General features: G+C 35.4%; 2 protein-coding genes across 2 annotated transcripts; one reads left to right on the top strand and one right to left on the bottom strand.

Annotated features, from left to right (window-relative positions):
• Positions 1-1161: 1161 nt before the first annotated feature.
• On the bottom strand, positions 1162-10603 carry tram1 (translocation associated membrane protein 1). The gene is made up of 11 exons (XM_028434388.1): positions 10375-10603; positions 8532-8595; positions 7106-7227; positions 6918-7034; positions 6781-6839; positions 6613-6697; positions 6366-6436; positions 6177-6281; positions 5210-5353; positions 3215-3366; positions 1162-2018 (listed from the first exon to the last, which is right to left on the bottom strand). The coding sequence occupies exons 1-11, from the start codon at positions 10495-10497 to the stop codon at positions 1948-1950; spliced, it is 1113 nt and encodes a 370-aa protein (XP_028290189.1). The 5' UTR covers positions 10498-10603; the 3' UTR covers positions 1162-1947.
• Positions 10604-12668: 2065 nt separating this feature from the next.
• On the top strand, positions 12669-17856 carry xkr9 (XK, Kell blood group complex subunit-related family, member 9). Its single transcript, XM_028434612.1, has 4 exons — positions 12669-12834; positions 14059-14500; positions 15512-15726; positions 17080-17856. The coding sequence occupies exons 2-4, from the start codon at positions 14187-14189 to the stop codon at positions 17703-17705; spliced, it is 1155 nt and encodes a 384-aa protein (XP_028290413.1). The 5' UTR covers positions 12669-12834; positions 14059-14186; the 3' UTR covers positions 17706-17856.
• The last annotated feature ends 8799 nt before the right edge of the window (positions 17857-26655 follow it).

A 26655-nucleotide genomic window follows, 5' to 3' on the forward strand; every position in this document is an offset into this window, starting at 1 on the left:
TAAGATTTTTCACTAGAACTAATCATGCACATTATGCCACATTGTTTTGATTCATCTTGTACTTTTTAACTTATAAACTTGATAATAAACAGAAAATTTGTGATGACATGTTGGAAAAACTTAACACAACCGGGTCAAAACTAGTGTACCCCAAATATCTACTTGTCTCTGATGAAAGTAATGTCATTGAAAAGCTATAAAACAGCGTCACCAAGTGGTAGAAAGCTGAAAGATGAACAAAACGTTCAGTGGAAATGTCATGTGAGAAAGTAAATCATTCCTCACCAAAGGTTCTGACAGCTTTTGTCCTACACTCGCTATTAGTAGAGAACACTGCGGACATTTGGATAAAATATTGCTGCATGATTGAAAGCCATGCATCGTAGTTTATCCACCATTTCTCCATAGTTTATGTTTCTGTGAAAGGAAATGTCAGCGCTGTGAGAATAAAAGATTAATCTGAAATGAAAAGAAATCAACAAGCCACTTTTCTTTATCTATCTCCCAGGCTTGGCTCCTGTAGTAGATTGTAGAACAGTCCAGTTATATTTGTGATTTTATTCCCAACTTTCTGTATTTTTATTTTATTTTTTTTTTAATATATATACCATTTTTTAAGTTTATTAATGTGTTGAAGTGTCTTTGAACAAGAAGAATCTGAACCTTTAGTTGCTTTTAAACAGCCTTGTTATTTTACTATAGACATATTTACCAATTTTATCTTTTATTCTGTGTTAAACTCTTAAACTGATGATAATTTTTGATTGAAACAAAGACAGGGTGAATAAGATGCACGAGACGTTTATTTAAAAAATAAATAAATCCCTCAAACAACAATTTGCTAGTTTAGCTATTGTAGGAGAAGCTGTGCTAATATTATGGTTGCATCCCCAGGAATAAGGACTAATATTAATCACGACACATGCAAAGTATTCACAGCACCATCATGTGTTTATTGAACAGTTTATTTCCATTTGTGCAGGATAAACTCAGGACAAATCAAAGGAACACAATGTTAGAGGCACTGATCACCACGTGACGTCTTCAGGAGTGGCGTTAAGAAAAAAAAAAATAATAATAATGCATGCTCTGAACATGCAACCAAAAGTGATTACTTTTCCCTTGTATTGATTTTCAAAATAAATGGAGAAATCCAGAACGTATCAGATAGTGATTTTTATTCATAACAAAATAGCATTGTTGGAATCAACCCCCCCACAGTGCTCTTATCCATAGCAGTGATACAGATTAGTACAAGACATTTCCTGACACATGTTCTAGTAAATTGCTACATCATAGTACGTCTTTGTTGGCAGCTTTGCACAATTTGTGAATCCACGTTCCGATACTACACACAAACACTCATCGACCTCGATTCCTCCTCAGCACTCATAATTATTCCATTAAAAAGGGGTTTTTTTTTTTCTGGCGCACTACATAATCACACCTACACGTGGATAAAAACATTAAAGCAATGTACTGGGAAAAAAAACAGGAGGCTTTATCGATAAAGTTATAAACTCCATATAACGTCTCCCAGGTCAAAGGTCAGCAGCGAAGAAAGAGGCGGAGCTTAGCCAGCTGTTATAAATATAAAGCGATAGGAAGCTGAAACAATGCAGGATCAAGTCAACGTAAGAAATGATTGGAACACTGATGTTAAAATTACACGCTGTACAAAACAATCGTTTCAATAGGCACTTTTTAAATAAAGTTATCTTTTGTAGCTTTTTTTTATTTTTATTTTGAAGTGTGAAAATGGCACAGCAGAGCAAAAAGTGGGAAATGAAAGGGGTCCTGGATGGCAAGATGTGGAGCCGATTGCATTCTGGTCCTTAAAGTCCAGCAAGGAGTTCAGTCCTGTGTGGAGGCTGAAATGTATGTGTGTGTGTGTGTGTGTGTGTGTGTGTGTGTGTGTGTGTGGTGAAAGAGCGAAGGGGAATGTTTTTATGAGGACTTCTCTTTTCTGGCTCGTGGTGAATCCGCTGAGTGAGAGCTCACTCCATTAACGCCATTAGCTAAACAACACAAACAAACATCCAGGTTAATACGTGTCAAATATGCACTCATCATCATTCTTTAATTTTAACCATTAACATCTATTACTTCTTTATTTATCCAACATTTGCTTGTTCTGCATGTTCCTGTGGATTTGTTTGGTTTTTTCTTTTTCATATTTTATTGGTGCTTCGAGATGACTACTGTTGTAATTAGCATTATATAAATAAAGTTACAATTTAATTGAACATTTACATTTTATTCACTACATAGTTAACAAGGGAACACTTGGACAGGGTTGGGGTCAATTATATTTTTGAATTACAATTACGTCTGTCATTATTCTTAATTACAATAAAAATTGCAATTAATATTTTCCCCATAAAGTCAATTATAATTACGTTCTCAATTACTAAAGTTCAATTACAATTCATCACTATTACCGAGCCTTTAATAAATAAGCCCATAAAACATAACTTTCCTCTTGTGTTAGCTTTCTGTTAGCATCTCTTATGATAACGAGTCGTTTTGACCCATGTCTTAAATCAGCTGAAAAATACACAAAAATATATTATCATATGATTTGTTTCTCATCTATTGGGTATCTTGTTAGGCTTCCTAATCAATTAAAATATTGGTGTTAATATTTTTGGTGTGGGTGTTGAAGCCTTTTTTCTGTCAGTTTACCCATGGATTTATAGATTATTTAAACTGTAAAATGATCCTTAAGATTCCCTGACAGGTAGAGGGAAACGTTAATATGAAACATATTTTAATATATTTTAATTTATAAGCTATAGAACTGTAACATCATTTCACAGGTTTGCGTTTAAATAAATTGTAATTTACAGTTTTTATAAAAAAATTCCATACCAATTACATCAATCATCTGAACTCAATTACAATTTAATTATGATTACAACAGCAACAGATTGTTTAAAATTACAATTACGTCTTAACTGTATTAATAATCAATTACAATTATAATTGACCCCAACCCATATATATATATGTTTTAAAAAGGAGATCCTATTTTTTTTCTCCTTATTTTTCTTTTTTTCTAAAAAAATAAATAGAAAAAAAAAAAATATTATATATATATATATACACATAAAGAAAGAGATCCTAAATGTCTCCATGACAGTTTTCCATGTTGATTGTCCAGCATTACTGATTGTAAACCGTATTAATGCTTTAAGTAGTAACACTGCCATACCTTTGTCTTTCTTTGATTTGCTCTTGGAGGGAACTTGCTTCTTTTTCGACACCTGAGCCTGGCTGTGCTCTCTCCACCGGCGCAGCTGGAAGTTGATGAATTTCCACATCATAAAAGCTTGTGTGAGGCAGATGGCAGCCAGCACGGTTATCCTAGAGAGCAGTGGAAAGTGTCAGCGCCTTAAAGCATACATATACACTTCATACCAAAGTACTGAGGCTACAGGTCAGAAGTATCATTCAACATCATGTTCACTTCGTCTGCTTCAGCGGTGATCAATGGGTGGGATTCTTAGAAAACAATCTGTCATCAGACATCACAGAATCTAGTGTCTCTTTTCAGTGAGCAACAGAGAAGTGTTATTTACAGCCAACCATTGAGATCCATGTGAATCCACATAAGCAGAGATAAGAAGCTTTGTAGTCACGGGTTTGAAGCCATGGCCATGTATTTCTAATTGTGGGAATGCACATTTTCTTATTCTTCCGACCATATTTGTATTTGGTAATAGAGGTATGATATTTGACCTTTTTTGGAGCCAAAATGTCAAGGTTTTGCCTATTTTTTCAATTGCCAAATACTTATTCTCCTTGCGAAAACAGGTGTTACCTAGTTTTAACTGCCATTACTCTGCCAATTCTTGATCAATGCTAACATTTAGTTTTAATGTAATATTAGGTTTTATGACTTTACTGTAAATGGCTATATCTCTGTCAATATTTCAGACACAATTTTAGCACCAAAATGGTGTCCACTTTCTAATCTACAAATCTATATATTTTGTACAGGTTGCACTCTGACAAAATGAATGTATATGAATTTTTAAAGTGACCCTGTTTGTCATGCTGCATGCAAATCTTAACTGATTTACACCATTCAAAGATCAAAATGTTCTGCTGCTTAGCGACAATGATAATATATAATTTGTACAATACTAACTCCCCTACTTCTAATGTAATGTAAGGTTTTACGCAAATTAAGCTGTTTTTGCAAGTGATTGATTAGGTCTGCTAGAGTGAGACGGCTGCTGCTCATGAACTTTGAGGAAAACTGCTGTTAAAGCTTTAATCCTGCAGCTACCGCCTTCATTTGTAGTAGGGATGTAACGATTCACTCAACTCCCGATACGATTCGATTCACAATACTGGGTTCATGATACGATTCTCTCACGATTTATTTTACAAAATGGGACTGTAGACAAATGATGATTGAAAAATATTCCTTTATTTTTTTTGGGAAAAAAAATAGAAAATACTGTACTATTTTCCTTTTATTTTTCATTGTCAAAAGAATCCCTTGATAAACTATTCAAAACAATGCAATTTAACTAAAAATAAATCTTTATTGAAACAAATAAAGGAATAATACAAATGAAGAAGCTTATTAATTTAAATTCTGGTTCTATAGTAAACAATGCAAAACTGGATAATAGTTCTTTTTCTTTTTAAAAGTGCAACTGAAAATGTATTTTGTGCCTTAACAATTGGACTTAAAAAAAAAAAAAAAAGTAATTGCCCTATATTCACGTCAGATATTTATTTGGACCAGCAGAGGGCGCTGGTAACCCAGTGTTCGGTTGGGATGCAGATATTCTGTGCAGTGAAGAAGAGATGCTATGCTAGCAGACAGAGCTAATAGAAAAACGTGACTTTTACAGATATTCACGTAATATTACAGATATTCTTTCGGTGCTAAAGGGGTAATGAATCATTTATGAACATGTTTAAGAGTATAAGGCGGCCAGAAAGAAAGTAGTAGCAGATTCCGCCCGCAGCCTCAGAATTTGGACAAGAAAAGGATAAATATATAGCGCCCTCTGAGATTCAATTTTCAGAAAATTGATATCAACCGTGACACCTATGAATCGATTTTTAACTGCCTTACGATTAATCGTTACATCCCTAATTTGTAGCTTAAAATGTTGCTACAATTGTTTGTTTTTTTAAAGTAAAAAGGACATCTGTTTCTCTCTTTTTTCTTCTTAAACACACTTACCGAACAAAGAAAATGTTATAGTTTCCCGTTGCCAAATCGAGCCCTTGTTTCTCCGCCGTGGAGAGGCCAAAGCCCACAGTGAGGACTGACAGGGAAAGAGTGAGCAGCCTTCCGATGACAAACAGGACGGCCCACACGGTGAACCTGTGAGTGGAGCAGAATGTTGTGAGAACGTGTTCTGTGTCGCGGTAAAACATCCAGAAAAAAAGTGCACTGTCGACCAGGGTTGGGGTCAATTATAAATGTAATCGCGTAATTGATCATTAATTACAATTACGGTGTAGTTATAATTGTAATTTTATTTGAACAAAAATCTGTTGCTGTCCATATCATAGTTACTTTGTATTTGTAATTGTCATGGAAATTCTATAGAAACTGTCAGTGCAAAAGAATTTTTTTAGATGACGCTATAGTAAAGCAGAAAAATGTATTTTTGGTCATGTTATGTTGATTAAATGTTTTTGCTGCTGATTTTAATGTTCTTATTGATTTTTAAGCTGTTGAATGTTTTCTGCACTTTTTGTTCATGTAAAGCACATTATGTTGCCTTGTGTATGAAATGTGCTATACAAATACATATGCCTTGCCCTAAGGCTAAGGAATAAAAACTTAAAAACTACAGCAGTTAAATATGATACGCACACTTAAACTAGGGTGAAAATCCATGACATAAAAAATGAGAAAAATTTGAAAAACAAAAAATGGGGGAAAAAATTGAATTATTTTTCTGAGATAAGGCTATCAACAGGCAGAATTTTTTTTTATGGGGTTCAATAATTGTGATTAATTACATTTGTAATGAGAACATAGTTGTAATGAATTTCAGGTGGAAAATAATTGTAATTGGAAATATGCCGGTCAAACTGTAATCCTAACCGAGTTGTAATTGAACATGAATAATTGAAGACTTAATTGTAATTGAAAAATGTAATTGACCCCAACCCTGCTGTCGATCACGAGCTCTCACCCTGTCTGTCTGTTTTCATTACTGAAGTAGATCAGGCGCGAGACGTGGAACAGGAGCTCCACAAAGTAGTGCAGAACCAGCAGGACCAGACCCAGACGGTTCAGACTGGGAGAAATGGGGGATTTATGTTAATTACAACACATGCAAAAACACAGGGCATCTCTGTTTTTTTAAAGTCGCTTTTCTTACTTGAGAATGTAGGCGCCGGCGATGTGAACCAGGTACAACAGGATGTAGACAAGCTGACGTGAAATATCCTCCTACACAGCACACACGCATATACAGAGTTTTTAAATATTTACAGCAGAGGGAGGCCGTGTGTATGCGTATCCACTCAGGAGGAGCAGAACTGGGAAACAATGCTGAATTACTGAGGAAGTCAACAGGAAAAAAGCCTCGGGTAAGGAAAAAGTCGTCCCCCCAGAACAGACATTACCTTTTTTGTCTTTTGGAAATACAGTTCAGGGATCGCATGCAGCCAGTAGCCCAGCTGACAGATGTAGTAGAATTTCAGCTGGAATCTGACGCAAAAGAAGAAGGAAAAAAATCAGTCTAAATGGAGCCATAAAATGAAACATTTTCCCAACACTTGTGCCTTACGTACTGCATCAGAGTGTGTGGATATTCCTCCCAGAGAGACACGGGGTTGGTCAGGAAGTTTTCCTAAGAACAAGGACGCATTCAATAAAGTCTTCATCCCACACAAATGACTTTGAAATAAAGGAAAACAAATGTACGTACAGAAAGCAGGATGCTGGCGCCCCAAGCAGAGGAGAAAAGGTAGAAAGCGCTGAGCTGGCCCGACTCATTAAACTTGCTGTGTTTGGTTTTGGAGAAGTGCTGCTTCCTGTTGATTTTCTATTCAAAGCAAACAACAGTAAACACTGCAGGGCCTGTTCAGATGCTGTAAAAGTGTTCGTCGCACTCACGTCCAGCACGTACTCCTGGATGATGGCGTGCATTATGATGGCCACCAGCATGTAGAAGAAGATGGTGGCCAGGTCTTTGAATCCATGGTGGAAGAGGTTCACGGGCACCTCCTCTGAACCTTCTACAAAATAGGCACCATGGAAAAAAAGGGAAACATGTTTTATAATTTTAGATTTTATAACTATTACTGTTTCCTTGTTCAGGTCACTAATCGTGAGGAGATGGTGGTCCTCGTTTTGTTTGCTCCTCCCACTCAAACACTCAATTTTCTTCACTGACTGTAGGAGTTTTTTTTCGGCTACTATTGCCATAGACTTTGAAGAGTTTATCAGGACCACAACCCCCACATACACACATAATTCAATCTTTGCACAGAAAAGCTTCAAAAAAGACCTTCTAGCTCCAGGGTAGCAATGCAGATGAATGTGAACATTATAAACAGTACTTACATTCATTTGACCACCCGACATAAAAACTCAATGATTTAGAAAACAAAAAAACAAGCTTAAATTCTAAAAAAAAAAAAAAAAATACTAAAACTTCAAAATCTGCTTAGTAATACAAATAAATCATTGACTTATTATTTATTTTGGTAAACAGTAAATTTGAGAATCAATTAATAACAATAATACACTTAGTTATATTTGATTTTTAAAATCATCATTTAGGTTAAAGAGCTCCAATAGAGAGTACTTGTCTTTTAACTAAAGTGATTATTTTATTTCAGTAAATATTTTTTTGACCTGTCATCAATAATTACCTTTCCACTATTTTAATCTATTTTTGTAGTTAAATCAGTTAATTCCTCTTAATTCTATTTTTTATTCTCATCGTTTATCCTATTTGAATTTTTAATCATTTGAGAGTTTTCTTGTACTTTTATATAATTTTTTTTTTTTTTACATTCTTTTTTTTAATGAAAACTTGTAGTTAGCCACTCCCCTAATCCCAGTAATACACTTTGGTTTTTATTAGAGAGTCAATTTGAGATGATTTTTTTTTTTTTAATAAATCAAAATTAAATTTGAACATCTTTTTCTAAGTAAGATTTTAAGTGCCGTTTGGTATTTGTTATAAGATGAAGTGAGTGACGAATGCTTATAAATATAAATCTAATCACCTGCTGGCATCCTGCACTAAACATTGTTTAAGTTGTTTGAACAGTGAATACTTCATCTTTAAGGAAGCTGCATTTGACATTCAAGACCTACAATTCCCTGACACAACCTTGCCTCACCACCAGAGACGTTCTAATAGACCAACTAAATTTAGCTCCACAGAGGGAAAAACACTCTTAAATGGGTTCGTTTAAGGCCACGAAAGCACTGAATTCAAATGAGTGGCTTCCAGCAAGTTTTTTTTAAACTATTGCAACATCTGTTAAAGCCAAAGTTTCAACACGTCACCTTGAAACGTTTGACTTACCATTAGTTGATATGTTGGCGTTGTACTGCACAGTAATGAACAACACTGCAAACTTGGAAGTGACCTGCGCACATGTAAGAAAAAAATACAAGCAAACTTAAGTTACATCGTACGGGAACTAAAAAGAATATTATAATAGTCATGCAAACTAAAAAAAAAGCACATTAATGTTGAACCAAACCACAATTATTTCATACTGCAGGAATGCCTTTTCTACAACACTTTGTTGATACATTCTTTCTCTAACATATGGTGGAATACAGAATACACCATATGTCACCACAAAAAAGGAAACACGGTCCTTGTTTTTGAAAAGAAATGGACAGAAATTGTTCGTTTAAAGAAAATGTGAATGTTGTTTGGATATTTTTGTGTCTGATCACTGTTTTAATAATAAGAATGAACTGGAAAATGAAACATGTAGTAGTGATCAAAAGAAGTGCATCAAGTTACAAAGTAAAGATTGAAAGTAGGAGTGAAACACATCCGCCCTTCACAATAAATTTAGGAATAGGTTGGCTTAATCGTACTTGAACTTCATTTAAAGATTCCAAATGATAATAAAATCTGAAAATAAAACCCCGAAAGGCATTTTAAAAATAAAACATGCAGTGTAAAGTCGGTTTTGTGTCTGTTTGTAACATTATAAAGATTTCCTTCAAAGATGTCAAATTTTTTTTAAAAAACAAATCAAATAATTATATGAATTAATTACAGAACAGCTTATGCCTCACATCTAATATTTATTTTCAGGACCAACATTAAGTTTTAAATAACTTTGGTTATTTGGTAGGAAAATAATGGGGGTAAAACATCAGCTGTGTCAATGTCTATTTGATATGGTTGAGTTGAGCTTTTTACATTTTGTAATTTATGTGCATGGTGCTAAATTAAGTATAAATAAAAGCCAAAGACAAATGGAACTAATAACATATTTATCTAAGAAAATTAATTTTTTATTACAAAATAATATGATAATAATAATGTTACATTAAGAATTGAGCCCACAGCACATGTATTTGTAATTGCACCTACTTACAACTGATTTGTTTCAATTATCAGTTATGTTTGGGAAAATATGGCAAACTACTTTGGAAATTATGAAAATAAATCGTAATTACGGAATTCATCATTACTAGATTTGATCATTAACCTTAAATGAACGCGTCTCTTTAAAGTGTTTTATTTTGAAAAACAGGAAGCGGAAGAGGTTTTAATTAAGACGTCTGGACGTTGTGTCCACTTGAAATACGCCACGAAAATGTGAACTAAATTGAAATAAAGTCGACCACAGTGTAACCCAGAGACGAATATATTTAATAATAGGATACTAAATGCTTTCCTGAGGAATAAATTGTCTCTGAAATGCTTTAGGAAGTCCGTATTAAAGTGAAATGTGGTAAAAAAAAAGCGGGACTCGCTGATGACAGTCGCTGTGTGATTGCCACGTAACACATCTGCGTCCAAACTAACTGAGAGCATCGGGTTACAAAATGTAGCAGTTCGATGTAATGTTGCAGTTTTTAAACGCATCGGTAAAAATCAACAAAGACAAAGGGAATTGCAGCTTTTTTAAAGCTTAACGAAGACAAAAGCGTCGACCTGAAACAATTGGGAATAGTAAAGATGGGGAAGCAGACAGACGGAAAGCGAACACAACCTGTGTGAGAATAATGCATTTCGGGTTCAAATTGGAACTTAAGTTGATATTTCAGCGGTTTGAATTGAAAAAAATGAGGCCAAAGAGCGGAAGAAACTTAGTGGGACTGTAGGAAGTGCATAAAAGCAAAGATGTATGAGAAAGAAGACAGGAAGAGAGCAAAGCCATTCAACAAGTCCTCACCTCAAACATCAGTCCGAGCAGGAACACCATAGCAACACATGATACTATGTCTGCGTGATTCTGGATGACAAACTCATGGCTGAACACCGGCGGGTTCTTGTTGCTCTTCTTTCTAATCCCCATGTTTGGTTCCACTCCTTTTTTTCAGGGTGTAGTGAGGCTGTGATGTGGAAAAGTGACCGACTGCTTCCTACATGCAGTAGCAGCAGGGATTGAATGGCGTGTCACTCTGTGGAGAGAGAGGGAGGAGCTACAGAGAGCCGGCTCTACGCCTCACCTACCACAGCACAGAGACTCTCTGACTCCCCCTACAGGCTTGGAGGAAAACATCACTTTACTTTAATACTGCACAGAACATTGTTTTTGTTTTTTGTTTTTTCAACTGTTCTGTATAAAGTCCTATTTAACAAGCTCAGACCAAAATCAATGAGAATTTTTAATAGTCTCATATTTATTAAATGAGCCAGTTACAGAGAAAATACCAGTAGAGCAACATTTAAAAAGCAGTTTTGTGATCAACCAAAACGAGGGTGAAGTTCTAGAGGGAAGCAGTACCTACCTCTCACCCTTATTGTTATATCCTTTTCAAAAAAGGTATCACTTTTTATACCAGTTTTTTTTCTTCTTTTCTTTACGATGGGAGGCACAGCAGAAAAAAGTTTGTGCCTTAGTTCATGTTATGCATTGTTTATTTGTGTCAGCAGGTTCATATGAATGTGTCTGGTTTAACATTAACCTTGGATTTAAGCATTTTTTTTTTTCATATCTACTTCTGATGTTCATGTTGGAATTCATACTTTTCCTTTTTTTTTTGCTAAAATTAATCCAGTTGCCCATTGTTCCCAATACTGTTTTATATACTAGATATATACTATATACTATATATTATAGTATATAAACTGTTTTATATACTATAGATATATACTATATATATATATATACTGTTTTATATAATATAGATATATACTGTTTTATATATTATAGATATATACTATAGTATATATACTGTTTTATATATTATAGATATATACTATAGTATATATATTGTTTATATAATATAGATATATACTATAGTATACTGTATATACTGTTTTATATATTATAGATATATGCTGTAGTATATATATTGTTTTATACACTATAGATATATACTATATATATACTGTTTTATATATTATAGATATATACTATAATATGTATACTGTTTTATATATTATAGATATATGCTGTAGTATATATATTGTTTTATACACTATAGATATATACTATATATATATACTGTTTTATATATTATAGATATATACTATAGTATATATATATTGTTTTATACACTATAGATATATACTATATATATACTGTTTTATATATTATAGATATATGCTGTAGTATATATATTGTTTTATACACTATAGATATATACTATATATATATACTGTTTTATATATTATAGATATATACTATAGTATATATATATTGTTTTATATACTATAGATCAGCAGAAAATTATCTTGATTTCATGAAGAAAAAAGAACAAAGAAGAATGAATGCATGGCCACTTAGGGCTTCCCTACATTTTTATCCATAAGCACAACAAATTGTAACTAATACAATGTTCATCAATATAAGTACACTAAATGAGGCTTTCTCCTGATGGCCTAGTCATTATATACTAAAAATATTTGTGCTTTAGAAAATGATTAGTTAACAAAGGTTTCTTGGCTGGTGTGAATAGATAAACATTATTTCTGCATGTCTTCTTCAAAAATGATAGAAAATCCAATTTTCTTTTCTTTTTTTCACCACCTAAATGTTTGTGAGCCACTGAAAAATGCAATTCTCATGTACATAATTCTCACGTCCTCTTGAATATACTTCACAATAGTATTTCATATTTTGCTGTTTGATATTTTGCTACTAACATTGCAATACTATTACAATTTTACATGTTTACTGTGTCTTTATACAAATTGATACAATGACAATAAAGACTCTATAGCCATAGATTAAAAATAGTTGGTTGAAAGAAATCAATCTAATCAATATAAAAAGTCCATAATAGTACTGTGTATGACACTGCACACTGATGAGGTAATCAGAAAACATAGTTTAAAAAAATCCAACTATTATAAAATTGATAATCAATGTATTCTGGGTTACAGATGTAAGGTATTTACAGTCAATTCTTTTGCAAATCTCCAAGCAATGACGGGAAATCCTGGGTGTGAACTGGCATACTTTAAGGAAACAGTCACTTGTAATCTATCAGCAGTCACATGCAGGTTCAAAGAGACAGGAACACACACTGTTATGTAATTACATTCCTCTTATGGAAATGTTAGCTCAGTGTGTCTGGGCTGTTGGTGGAACTTCTCACTGGTTTTGAGGAAGAAGAGAAGGAGGATTGCAGTGCTGAATGCGTCCGTGACTACTTAACTGATCTACACTATCAGGAAATTACAGGTGGAACTACATTCTGAATATTGTTCTTGTATGCTTGTGTGTTATGATTACAGTGTGTTTAATCAAGGCAAGATCTGATTTTATAATGCATAACTGAAGCTGAATCTTAAATGGTACATTTAATACAAAACTGATAACTGAATCCTGATCATTTTTAATGTGAGCAAGTATTAGTTTCTACTTGAGTGTCAAATTTGTGATGCAATTCTGTTTTCCAGGGGTAAATACTGTAACACTACCCAGCTTATGTAAGAGTTTGGTAACTGTGTTGATAATGCTTATCTTAAACATAGGAGTGGGCTTTTTAACAGGCTTTGACGTGATAAAAAAAACTTTTCTGACATGGTTTGTTCAGGACTTGATGGTTTCTAACCTTAGCAGAGTGTACACGGTGTAAATTTGCTTTAATTTATGACAGTTGCATTTCCAGATGGAGTCAATGAAATACTACTGAAAATAAGCTGCTAAGTCTAAAGTCATGATGAAATGTTTGTTTGATTTCATTTCTAAAGGTTAACTTTATTGATCAAGACGCAGTCACGTGCTGTTAGAATAGGTGTGACAGGGAACATTGTGAACAATGATGGGCGTGTATGTGTGTCTGAGTATATGTGTTTCATAAGGACGTAGGATTTTGAAATCAACAAATGTCTCGTTTTGTATTTGATTTGCTGTGTCATTTGTCACTATAAATGTTGTTTTAATTTAATGTATTTGAATGTCATGTAATGCATCTAATTGAATATTTTTTTTAAATTAATTTAAATTTGAATGTTTTATGCTTTTGGGGTGATGTTATGGTTTTACATAAAGCCTTTTTTTCCCCAAATTCTGTGTCTTTAATTTCATATTTATTGTATTGTATTGTATTTTATTTCATTTTGTTTTCCATTCATTCATTTTCTGAACCGCTTGTACCTGTTTTCAGGGTCACAGGGTTTATTTTATTTTATTTGACTGTTTGCTTTTATTTTAATGTTTGAAATTCTGTGCATTTAATTCAATTTACATTTTTTTTTATTAAATACACAAATTTAACATGTATTTATTTTTATTTTAATGTCTCATTGGGCTGATGTTATGGTTTTACAAAGGGCCTTTTTTAATTAAAATTTTCTACTTAGTATTGTAAATACATTTTTAAATATAAAGTGGCAAAGGGGTAAATACAACCTGAATACAATGGTGATTAAAGTTTGAATAACATTTTTTCTTTTTTTATAGATTATCAAAAGGAGACGTTGAGGAATACATCATCATCAGCTTTTCTGGATAAATCTTCTCAACATACCTGAGCACAACCCAACAAAGTCTAAACCTTTTCTTAGAGAAGCTAAAGTAGCATAACGCTAATGTTGGACAGTCAGTACTCTAAGCCACGGTGGTTGTTAACCATAGCTGGCCTCTTGTTGTTCGTATGTGACATTTGGACGGACATCGGCCTGGCTTTGACTTATTTTCTAGAGGAACAATATGTCTGGTGTGGACTGACTCTACTGTTTGTTGTTACTGGTGTACTGGTAACGCAGATCTTCAGCTGTTCCTGGTACTGGGACGATATAAATGATGTTCTTATGATGAAACCGGACGAGAAAACAAAACAGTCGGGCATGTCAAAGAGAGAATTGGCTGTACTACATGCCTGTGGGCTAGGCGTCTTCACCAGGTAACATTTCAACCAAATGACTATTCTGACATGTCAAAAAGATGTTCACTTCTGGAAGAAAGCATGTCAATTTATTCATGTATTTTTTGTTTTTTAAGTATGCTGAATCCAAATTTTAATGGAATCCATGCTGGCAAACCAACGGTTCTCACTCAAAATCAAGAAATCCAAGATGGCCACCATCCGTATTGCCAATTTGGATATTCTGTCATAACTTTGGTTCTATTTGACATAAAAGCATGATCTTAGTGGATAATTATAGGTTTTCAGGGTCAAGGAATTCAATAATATATCTTAAAATACCGTAAATTGTGCTCAGATCCAAGATGGCCACCATCTGTTTTGCCAATTTGTATATTTTGTAACCACTCTGGTTGTATTTTACATAGAATCATAAACTCAGTGAAGAATTACAGGTTTTCCTGGTCAAGGATATCAATAATATATATTAAAATACCGTAAATTGCGCTCAGAGCAAGATCCAAGAAGGCCCCCATCCGAATGGCGAATTTCAATCTTACATTAACTTCAGTTTTGTATGACGTAAAAACAAGATCTTTGTGGCAAAATGTAGGTGTCTGAGGACAAGCATTGTGATGAAATGGCCAAAGAACCAAAGTTCTGACAAAATATCCAAAGTCGCAATACGGATGGTGGCCATCTCGGATTCCTTGATTTTGAGTGGGAAGCGTTGGTTTGCCATCGTGGATCCCATTAAAAATGGATTTAGCATACTCAAAAATATGTATTTTCATGCTTTCTTCTAGAAGTGAACACCTTAACCTAATAATGCTATGCTAATGGAGTAACCCTGCTGCTTAATAAATATGCTGAGTCACAAGTGGATGAAGCTTGACAAGGAAGGCCTAGATTGTACAATATGGTCCTGCACCAATGAGAGAAAGAGAAGACAAAAAAAAAAAAAAAAAACAACAACCGAGTAAGAAATGTTGTGCTGGATGTCCCTGCACGTGTTTGACTTTGTTCTCTGTGTGTTTGTCTTCCTGGTAGGTATTTCCACCTACTACACAGAGGATTTGAAGTCCTTTGGATAAGGAGAAACTGTTGCACAGCAGAGGAGATTAGAAACGAGCACAACAAGCTGTTTTGTGCAGCCGCTGATCTGAGCATGCTCAAACTGTTCAAGGCCTTTCTAGAGAGTGTTCCTCAGCTTCTTTTACAGCTCTACATACAACTGTGCCACGGAGAGGGCTCGTACATGCAGTGTGAGTCCAAAATGAACCAATATGATAATGTAAGGTTTTTTTTTTGTATGTTAACTAAGAGAAATACCTATTCTCACTAGGGGTGGGACGTTGTACAATACTGGGTTCATCATAATGATACAAGACGATATATTGGAAAGGGAAAAAAGACATAAAAATATAATGAAGTTGAAAAAATTCACAGGCTTTTATTTGACTTTAATTCTGGCCATGCTTATATACTTACTCTGGGTATGAGCTTTTACAGTATTGCAACACAATCTATACCATTGACAATATATCTTGCAACGTTTTAATATTGTGATATCTTGTCACACGATATATCTTACTCCTAATTATTGCCATCAACCTGTCCCCTGTCTTCAGTTCTTGGTGACTTTGGGAGCTTATTAATAACACAAGAGAGCTATATTCTAGTCAGGTTAGAGTTCATTGCAGATTAAAAATCTCACAGTCTCACCAATTTTTGGGCTGATGGAAGCAAACCAGCTGTATGGAGAGAAAATCCCCAAACACCAAACACACAGCATACATTTTGACCAGATTTACAGCAACATTTGTGAAATTTGTGATATTTATTCTCGTAAAATATAACATCAATGTTAAATCTAAATGTTAAATGTAAATTAGCTTTACATTCAACATTTAGATTAACATTTAGCATTTAGATTTAATATTTATATTTAAATGTAACATTTAGATTTAGATGTAACATTTAGATTTTGATTTAACATTTATATTTAAATGTAACATTTAGATTTAACATTTAAATTTAGACATAACATTTAAATTTAGACATAACATTTAAATTTAGACATAACATTTAAATTTAGACATAACATTTAGATTTATCATTCTGATTTAAATTTAGACATAACATTTATATTTAACATTTTGATTTTGATTTAACATTAATATTTAAATGTAACATTTATATTTAGATTTCATATTTAACATTTAGATTTACAGTAATATTTGACATTTAGATTTAGTTTTAACATTATATTTTTACGAGAAAAGTAAATATCACAAATTTCACAAATATTGCTGTAAATTTGGTCAAAAGTAACATAAAAAAATTGTTTTTTGCTAAATGTTGCAAAAAGTTGCTGTACAATAGGCGCCCCATATGAATTCCATGGCAACAACCCAAAACCATATCATCAATTTTGTCCCATTTTTTAACAATAACCTCAAATGATTCTCCTTTTTTTTCTAAAGTTCAAAGATAGAAAATATAAGGAATGGAGAGATATTAAAATAGGTTAAAAAAGACTAATCTTGTAAAAGTCAGTAAACACCAAACATGGAAAAGGTGATAAGGAACAGAAGTAAATGAGACTTTTCTTTCAGATATATCTCTGGCCTTCTCCTTCCTCAGCGTGGCCTGGGGGCTCGTGGACTATCGTCGCTGCCTTCGTAGATCTCTTCCCCACCTTCGAGAGATGCCTTCTGGTATCCCCACATTTATCTACCTCATATATAAACTCTGCACCATCACCAGCCTCATCCTCAGCTACAGCCTCCTGCTCCTGCTCAGCACATACACCACAGTAGGCTTTATCGTCCTCTGGCTGATAGGAACAATATGGGCACACCTGCTTCAAACCAACTTCTGCTCATCAAAGAGCCTGGAGCTTCTCTACCGAGCCGTCATCGGGGTCATCCTCGTCTTCACCTTCTTCAATGTGAAAGGACAGGATACAAAAGCAGCCATGCTCCTGTACTACAGTCTTCACTTCATCATAAACCTCACAGCTCTTTTATTGTTGGCTTTATTGAAGCCAGAACTGCAGATGACTACACTCTTTTTGACGCTCAGTACTTTGATCATTGGAGGGCTGGTGCTGGGGTTGGTGTGTCTCCTATTGTACTACTTCCTTTTGCACCCCAGAGGTAAGAACAGGGTGGCAGATGAGGTGGATGGACTTGGAAAACAAACTGAAACAAGGAGAATAACGAACTTTATGCAACCTTGATTGTCCTCGCCGAATTATACAGTGTGCGTAAGAAAAACTTTGTGAATCTTTCACAAAAATCCCCTACATTAGATTTTTTTTGTGTAAATATTCTGTGATTTGATGTACTGGCCAAACAAACAGCAACAAACTTCACAGAAGTACACACATCCTAAACAACACATCTTTCTGCTGTAAGTTGTCTACCTCATTGTTATGTGTGTATTAATAAAGATGTATTTATGAATTTAAAATAAAGCAGTTTTTAAATGGAAGAAGCAAAACCTTCCAGCATTTTATATATATAAAATGCAGGGGTTTGATTCCTGGTGTGATTTTTATCCACCTGACACATATTTTCCTTCCAAGTAGCACGGAAAAACAAAACAAAACTAGGAAGTCATATCAAGTTGGCACGCAAGAAACAATAGATGAAACAACGTGACAGTTTCACAATCCTCTGGGATATCAGGAAGGAGATCAGTGAGGAAAATCCCAATTGGTTTTAGTGAATATGCAAACAAGATCAGTGGAAAATACTCTCTCAGCTGTAAGACATGGGCTGTGTTCGAAATGGCACACTCTGCACTACAAACTCAATGAGTATATACTGTCTACTATATACGCTACTATAATATGATTAGGATGTTGACTGATGATGGCCATTCCCGCTGAAGTATACGTATAAGTTTCCCAAGATGCATTTTGAACCTATAACGACAAAAATCGGAAGCACACTGAGGCTAAATATATCCGTTTGAAAGTTTTGAAAGCATTTTAAATGATAAAGTGACCAAGTAGAATATCAACATGTGGTAATTTGATCCATAAAACTCACAGAAACACATCTTATGCCGACATTTTGGAGATTTTCGGAGACCCTCTATTGTGCTACTGACAAAACATGCAGGTTAACTTCAAAACAAGAGCCCTATTTACAAAAGTGTTAAATAAAACTAATGGGAGACAAGAAGAGATGCTTTTGTTTTTAAAAGAGGAAGTTTGACTTTTAGCTTGAAGCTGGTCCCAGGACGATGACATGTCTCGTGGGGCGGTCGAGTATGACTAGTGTGCCTCACCGTGCATACTTAAAAATGTCCCAATATAGTATACCTCACGTACACAATCTTTTCATACTATCTAATGTAAACACAGTACATACTAATTTTGATGTCAGACTTAGTAGTACGTTACTATGCCATTTTGAACACAGCCCAGTTGTCTTTGAGCAGAGGTTGCATATTCTCCAGGGTAGCCTAATGGATTCTTCCTACTGTCCAAAACCCTTTAGAGTGGGTTTACTGGAGTCTCTAAATTGCCTTTGTTAATGTAAAGAACTAGCAAACTGACCAGGCTGTACTCTGCCTTGAACCTTGAGTTGATACAGTTAGCAATGGCTGGTGTTAGCATCTTCTAGCCATGTCTGCATGGATGGATATTGACTGTTCAAAATGACACTGGAAGGCAAAACGCCCCACACACGTGTTCTGATTGCTGCTAAAATATCAATCTATCAATCAATTTATTATTACTAATCCCATCTGGTGGGGTTTGGAAGCTTTTGTTAGAAATCAGTGAAAATCTCAGACACTAGAGGGCGTTGTTTTATCAATTTTAAGATACAAGTGAGTTGAAGAGATGGTTATGATCCTTCAGTACATGTAAAGCCCAGTAATACCATTGGTAAAGCTGGTGAGCCTTGATTTCGTAGGTGTTTTTGGCAAAAAATTATATGATTTCCATGAGGAAATTCATATTCTTGCTTGAAGTTGATTTCAACGACACTATTAGGCTACTTGACCCATTCAAACATTACATCTATTATTATTCTGCCAGCCAAATACTGTAAGGTTGAACTAAAACATACTATAGCCTATACATATATTTTTTTCAAGTAATCCTTAAGAAAACCCAAATTTGTCACTGTCAACACAACATTTTATCATTTCTCCCAGAAAAGTTGAAGTTCGGGGTCATGACTGTGCTAAGCAGAACCGACAGAGAAAGTCATTGTTTAGCTTCGACTACCTGCAACATGTTATGTGAGTCAAATATGAGAGTTGAGGACACCATTTTTCATCCTAGGTGGTGGTGCTGGAGGCCTATATCATGAGCTCACCTGGGAGGGACACTGACAAACGACAGGCTGTATTTTTTAACATGTCTGCATATGTCTTCAAAGGTTAACTCTATAGGAAGTGCAAAATTCTTGCAAAAAACCACCAACATAATACTGTGTAATTTTGCTCCATTGCATCGTCACCAAACCAAAGGGTAAACTTTTTTTTGGAGGAGCAATATAAAAAGGGAGGGTAGTGTTACACCAGTGTGGGGGAAGGGGTGGGGGTGACACAAGGGGAGAGGAGTTTGGGAGGACAACAAAATAAAAGGTAAGCGCTTTTGATGGTTTCCTAATGTGGGAGTCTAATATGCAGTTGACACATTAACAGTAAAAACATTACTGTGTCACTCAAACTCAAAAGAAGTAAACAGATATACCTTAAAGAGGCAGTATTGGAAAAAATCACTTTATAATGGTTTGCTACAGTGATATACATCCCTTTAACCTCATTCAGAGGGCCAAAGTTGAAAAAATTATGTTTTCTCCCTTCTTTGTTATTCCACATTTTGTAAAAAGTCACCTCCAAACGGGCAAGTTGAATTTTGCCCGGTGTGACATCACCTTTAGTTTGGGAACTGACGTGCTAGTGACACACGCAGCAGTTGGACAAAACACCTTGAGTGGACTATTCCTGTAATCACTAGAGGAGATGATGACAAGAAAGCGACTTAGCAGCTTCGGTGTTTGAAGTACTTGAACTCCGCTGCGTTTGCTGCTGCTGCTGGAGCACACGCTTTATGAAACCGTTGTTTTTCTGACTCACAATCACAACAGCTGCTGAAATAGCCATGTGTTTTACTATAAGGTGCAGGGTTTCTTTTGGCTTAAAACAATAACAAAGAGTGTGTGGATAGCATCTACAGACACGCCTACTCATGAATATGTATAAGTAAAACAGCCCATTTTTAGATCTGCTCAGAAATGGATTTTTCACAGGGTTAAAACTCCAGAAAACAGGCGAGTTTGGGAAAATACACCTCAAATATTATGTTGTTTGGGTTCTTAGAACAAATGGTGATGGGTGAAAAATAGCATAGTAACGCACCTTTAAATGTATACTATTGAAAGGTGTCTAAGAGGTAATATTTTTATTTATTTTTTCTCCTTGTCTGCACATGCTGTCAAAGGTCAACACTACAAGAAGTGCAATCATTACGAGACAGCAACGCATGTTTTGTTATTGCAATAAAATAAATTGATTTATTTTATTGCTTAATTGTGACCATCACCAGCCCTCCCTAAGGAAGGATTAAGAAATCTTTTATTATAGGGAGGATATAAAAAGGGAGAGCAGTGTTACACCTAAGTGGAGGGGGAGGGAAAAGGGAGCAGGGAGGAGAGACTCAATATAGGAAATAAAAAGGGTGGGGGAAGAATAGATTGTTATACAGTGAGGGTGCGATGTAAAGTTGTAGAATATATATAAGAGGTAATATTTTAACTGCAGTATATTTATCAGGATATTTAGTAGGATTGCGTCAAAAATACTTAAAGGATTTTGACAGAATCTTAACCAAACATAGACCCTACGACATGGAAGATTCCATGACATTCTGGATGGGATCCAGATCAATATACTGATCCTGGATCGGTTTCAAAAATCGAAAAATTCCTATCTACCATCATCGGCAAAATTTCAAAAATTCATATCTCGGTTTGTAAAAGACTGATCTTTATGAAATTTTACTCAATTATGTCAAATTGGTTCCTTAATTACCCCATCAAGATTTATCCAGATTGGATCCGGATTGCACATTTCATCTTGAGCGTTCCAAAAAAGCATGAGTGCCTATAGATTTTCGTTGGATAATAATTTCTTACAATTCTTTATCACTGGTCCAGATAACTGCCAGTATTTGTCTAAGATGATATTTAGCTCTTAGTGGAGGTTTGCTCTTGTTTCTTGTATGTAAAAAACTATTCTCTGAGCAGCTGGTGTAGTCCATAGCAATAAGAACAAAGCGAAAAGAAAAAAAGAGATGCTAACATGTGGCTATGATGGTGCTATTTGCACCCCTAAAGATGAGGGACTCTCACTGTGACTGATCATAGGAAGAAAAACACGAATTAAGTTCTCTTCGTTATGCGTTGTCCTCACTCTGCCCTCTACTGGCTTTTATTTCCTGCAATAGTCTGTGGACTAATGCAACGTAAACCTGCCACTGAGACTTTTATTGGGAGTAGATGCATGTGTCTTAAAACTTCTCTCCTTTGGCTGTGACCCGGTCCTGATGGTGCTGCCAGGCACCAGACACAAGTCATCAAGGTGAGTAAAGCAATGAGCCCAGAGTACTGGCGCTGACATCCTGCTGTAATTTCCACTCCTGGCACAGAGCAATATCTCACTTCGATCACCTTCCTGGAAAGTTGGAGAGAGCTGGTGAGACCAGAGTAAAAGCTGATGACACGTGACAGAGCAGATGATTCATGATCCTCTACAGGTATTCATCTGACCCTATGGAAAGTAGATATTCTCCTGTTGAACACTTGAATGGTACTCAGCCTCTGCATAAACAGCCTTGACCGCTGACCTCTCTATAACCACCACAAGACTTCTCACCAAAATCTTATCTTTTTTTTGTTTTTCCATCACCACATCCTGCAGCGGCCGGAGGGGGACATTCCTGGTGGAAACCATCCCCACAATTTGTTCAGACACAATAAACGTGGAGAGGCTGGCTGTTTTTCATTATGGCTTCAAAGTCCATATAAACCATGATTAATGAAGCCCTGAGATGCTGCATGTCTTTAATTATTATGACCTGACTCCTGCATCAAGACTGAGATGCATTAGCAATGTTGGCAATCTGTCCATTCAATCTGACATGGCAGCTTCAACTCACTCTCAGAAAGTTTACTTGAAGTTAAGCAAAGACATGTCTTTCATCGCCTTGCACGTCAGTGTGGGCAATGACGGACTGAGGATAAATACATGTAGTGGACTGGTGCATGAAAATGTACAATAAGCCTTTGATTGTTTCCGTTGGAATTCTGGGTTTTGAGAAAAAGCGAGTATACAATGACAAGAAAATAAACACACACAAAAAACGCCCAAGCAGATTATGCAAACATTTTAAATCTGTTGTGATCAACAAGTAGAAAAAAAGCTTCTCATATATAAATATATCTACAGTTACTAAATGAAAATGAAAGAAGGATCAAATATTTACGATCAAAGTGTACTGATGTACATTGTTTCTGAAACAGAAATCTGATCTAATTATAAAGATGAAGAATACTAATATACATTAATACATTAATACTAATGTTTGATATGACATCTCAAAGTCACACTTGCCTAAAAATGGTGCAAATAAATGATGCCAAATCCACTGAACAACTTCAAAATTTCAAGCATCAAAATTTTATATCTATTTTTTCCCTATCTTTTTTTTTTTACTATTACCTCTAAGGAGGTAAAATAATCAAAATGTGTTTTTTTATTTGTCTGTTAGTGCAATTATGTAAAAAATATTAGAGGATTTTGACAAAACTTACGCCATAGAAGATTCAATTAAATTTTGGAGGGCATCCAGATTGATATATTGATTCTGGATCAGTTTTGAAAATTGAAAAATCCCAATCACTGGCGAAATTTCCAAAACTCATATCTCGGTTCATGAAAGGTCTTTCTGAAATTTGACTCAGATGTGTCAGATTGGTTCCTCAATTATTCCATGGAGTTTCATCTGGACTGGATCTAGAATGTGAATTTCATCTCAATTTTTGTGAAAACGGGGGTGCCCGTACATTTGGACCTATATGTATTGTTATCAATGGAGATATACATCTCTTAAAAGCCATTGAAGTGAGATTAATTATTGTACAATGATCAGGATCACTGATCCAGATACAGTAACCTCCAATATCTGGCGAAGAGGAGCTTTGGCACTTGGTTTGTGCTCTCTGAACGCTCTTGTTTGGATTACTCTAATAGGCTTTTGAACCATTTGTTTTATGTATTTCTGACATTTTCAAAGATTCAGAGCAAAGTTTACTGTTGGCTTGGTGAAAATGCCTCCAGAAACAAGCCTAAATTTTCCCAACCCCCCCGCAATGCACCTGTACACCTGGGACAGGAAACACTGCTTTGAAGTCGTGGTTCAAAAAGCGAAGATCTAAAGGGGTGCACGAGTTCTTATGTGATCTGAGGCTTTGAGTGTGCACATCTTTAAATTTAAAGATGTGCATTTGGAAAGATTGTTTTTTAAACCCACATTGTGACCCATTTTGTTATTATCCAGCCAACAATCTCTTACTAAACCTGGCCGACTGAAGCACTGACCTGCATCATCATTTCTTATTGATCTAAACAGATAACGCAGAATGGCTAAGAATTATGTGACCCATATTCAACCAATTTTAATGTTATAAGGTGGCGCCCCCTAGTTTTTAGTTCACTGAACTCATTTTGATCGATGAGCTTCATTGATTATTTTTCTTTTGTTTTGTTTTTTGCACATTAGATACTTGTTTTTCATTGCTAAAACAAGAAATTCCATTTTCGTTGTTGTAAATGTTTTATACTTTAATGTCTCAGTAGGGAACTTGGTTTTTGTATTCTATGTCATGCATTTTCACAATAAAAAGAACACATCCTGGATGATTTTAAGTTTTACTGCTGCAAGACAATAGATGCACATGGAGTCCTAGATTATATCAGCCTTATTACCATCAGGCCACTACATATACCCCTCAGGGGTTACTCATCTTTAAAAGTCTTGAATAGATCTGTGGAAGCTGTGCATGAGCAGAATATGCAAAAACCCAGAGCAATAAAAGAGCGCTCATTTGTTTAATGCTCATTCATTGCAGGAGTTTTCTGTTCCAGATGCACGGACTTTGCCCACAGATAGAAAACAGGAGCCGTGTTAGTGTTGGGCACACACAGGATGATGGATGGTAGCATGCTGCTGTTTGTTTATGCTGTACAGGCTGGAGAACGATATAGGCAATAGGAGTTCAGGCAGTGGATGATAAATACAATCAATTGTAAAATAGGATTATTGTGCTACATTATGAATTAGCGACGTACAGGAAAGAACTCACGTGCAATCAAACACATGCACACAAGCTTGACTTGATTAACTTGGCATGTTTTTCTCATTACGTCACGGCCGGCTCAGTGTGGAAGCCATCAATTCTAGTTTTCCTGCAGTTTGTCTGTTTACATATTTTGCTAATCTGGATTATTCAAAGGTGGGGGTGAGTAGTAGTAGTTGTTTGGTTTTTTTTTCACTCAAAGTTTATTTCCATGACTTTCCTGTGTAATCCCCCCCAGTAAGGCCAATAAAAATCTACTCCCATGAAGCAAAGCTCATCAGAGTGATCAATGAAAACAATAACGAGGTGCACAGAGATCCAGGGGCCTCTCTTGTGTACCCCACAACTTATCACCCCTTTGACAATTCCTCATTGCTCAGTATCACAGAGGTTACAGATCTTCAGTGGAGGAAATGATACTATGTCTGATTATAACAAGAAGTCACGTCTTTGATCCCGGTACGGTCGAATTTGTTATACGTTAAGCCAGTGCTAATGTGATTATGGGCATTGATCCCCTAAATCTACTGTAAAAAAATGCAGCCCGAGCTACTTTTGAACTCGATACCAAGACGAAACCTGAGAGGTAAAACATTAAAGATGCTTTGATGTAATATTTAACCCATCTGCAGCCAAACTAGCCGAGGGAAATGACCATAAAATGCATTTTTGGTTGAGAGAATGAGGGACAGGCTGGAGTGATAAATGGGAAATGGGATTTTTTTGCACTGGTTTCTTGTAGTGACGTCAGGGCCGATGAAAAGAGGGAAATGCCTGTCATGATTATCTCATACATTCCCTCCTCAAACATTAGCAGTAGCTAGTGATAGCATGTTGCTATCAAAGTTTCAGGAGCACTAACATTATTAAAAATTCATCTTGAGTAAAAATAAAAGATTCTATTCTATTCTATTTCAAATAAAATATAGGTTAATTGAGGTGTTTGTATATCAGTCCCTGCAGGATCTTCACTTAAATTTCCTTGATTTTATAAAATTTTTTTATTTCATTTGGGGACATTTTGTGGAACAATTTCCAAAAAATTGCAGGATTTTGGAAAGGTTGAGTTCTTTCAATATTTTTTTTTTATTCAAAATGACTGCCATCGTGTAATATAAGCATGGAAAAAACTGAGAGCCCTGGAAATATTGTGAATTTTCTTGAATTTGTGAATATGGTGAAACTTTCTCCTGTGGGTTGAATTGGATGCCCTAGTAAGATTTTTCTCTACCTTCTTCCTGGATCTTTTAACTGAACAGCTCCGATAGATGACAAGAATAGTACTATTTCAATGTGGTTTATTCTAGTTACAGTCAGACCAAGCACACATGCAGGTGGCCTGCAGAAGAAGCCTGTGTCTCTATAGAGAAGTTATCTTCATGGCTGGGCCCTCCCCGTACATGGTACAAACTCGATTTAGCCGTATATCACAGGGCAATCATCTAACACTGCTCTGCCCTAGCCCATAGGAGACAAACATTGAAAACTCCAGAAATAAAAGAAAGGGCCTTGAGTTTGACACTGAATCTAATTTCCTGTCCCTGTGCATCATGTGACTTTAGACCAGCTTCAGCAGTAGACCTAGTATGAATGTAATGTGTGAGTGAGTGTTGGTGGTGGTCGGAGGGGCCGATGGCGCACTATGGCAGCCTCGCTTCCGTCAGTCTGCCCTAGGGCAGCTGTGGCTACAATAGTAGCTTACCACCACTAAGTGTGGAGTGAAAGAATAATGCCTTAATTCTGTAAAGCGACTTTGAGTGTCTATGATAAAGCGCTATATAAAACTGATGCATTATTATTATTAAT

Source organism: Gouania willdenowi, chromosome 20, assembly GCF_900634775.1.
Source record: "Gouania willdenowi chromosome 20, fGouWil2.1, whole genome shotgun sequence".
Lineage (NCBI taxonomy): Eukaryota > Metazoa > Chordata > Actinopteri > Blenniiformes > Gobiesocidae > Gouania > Gouania willdenowi.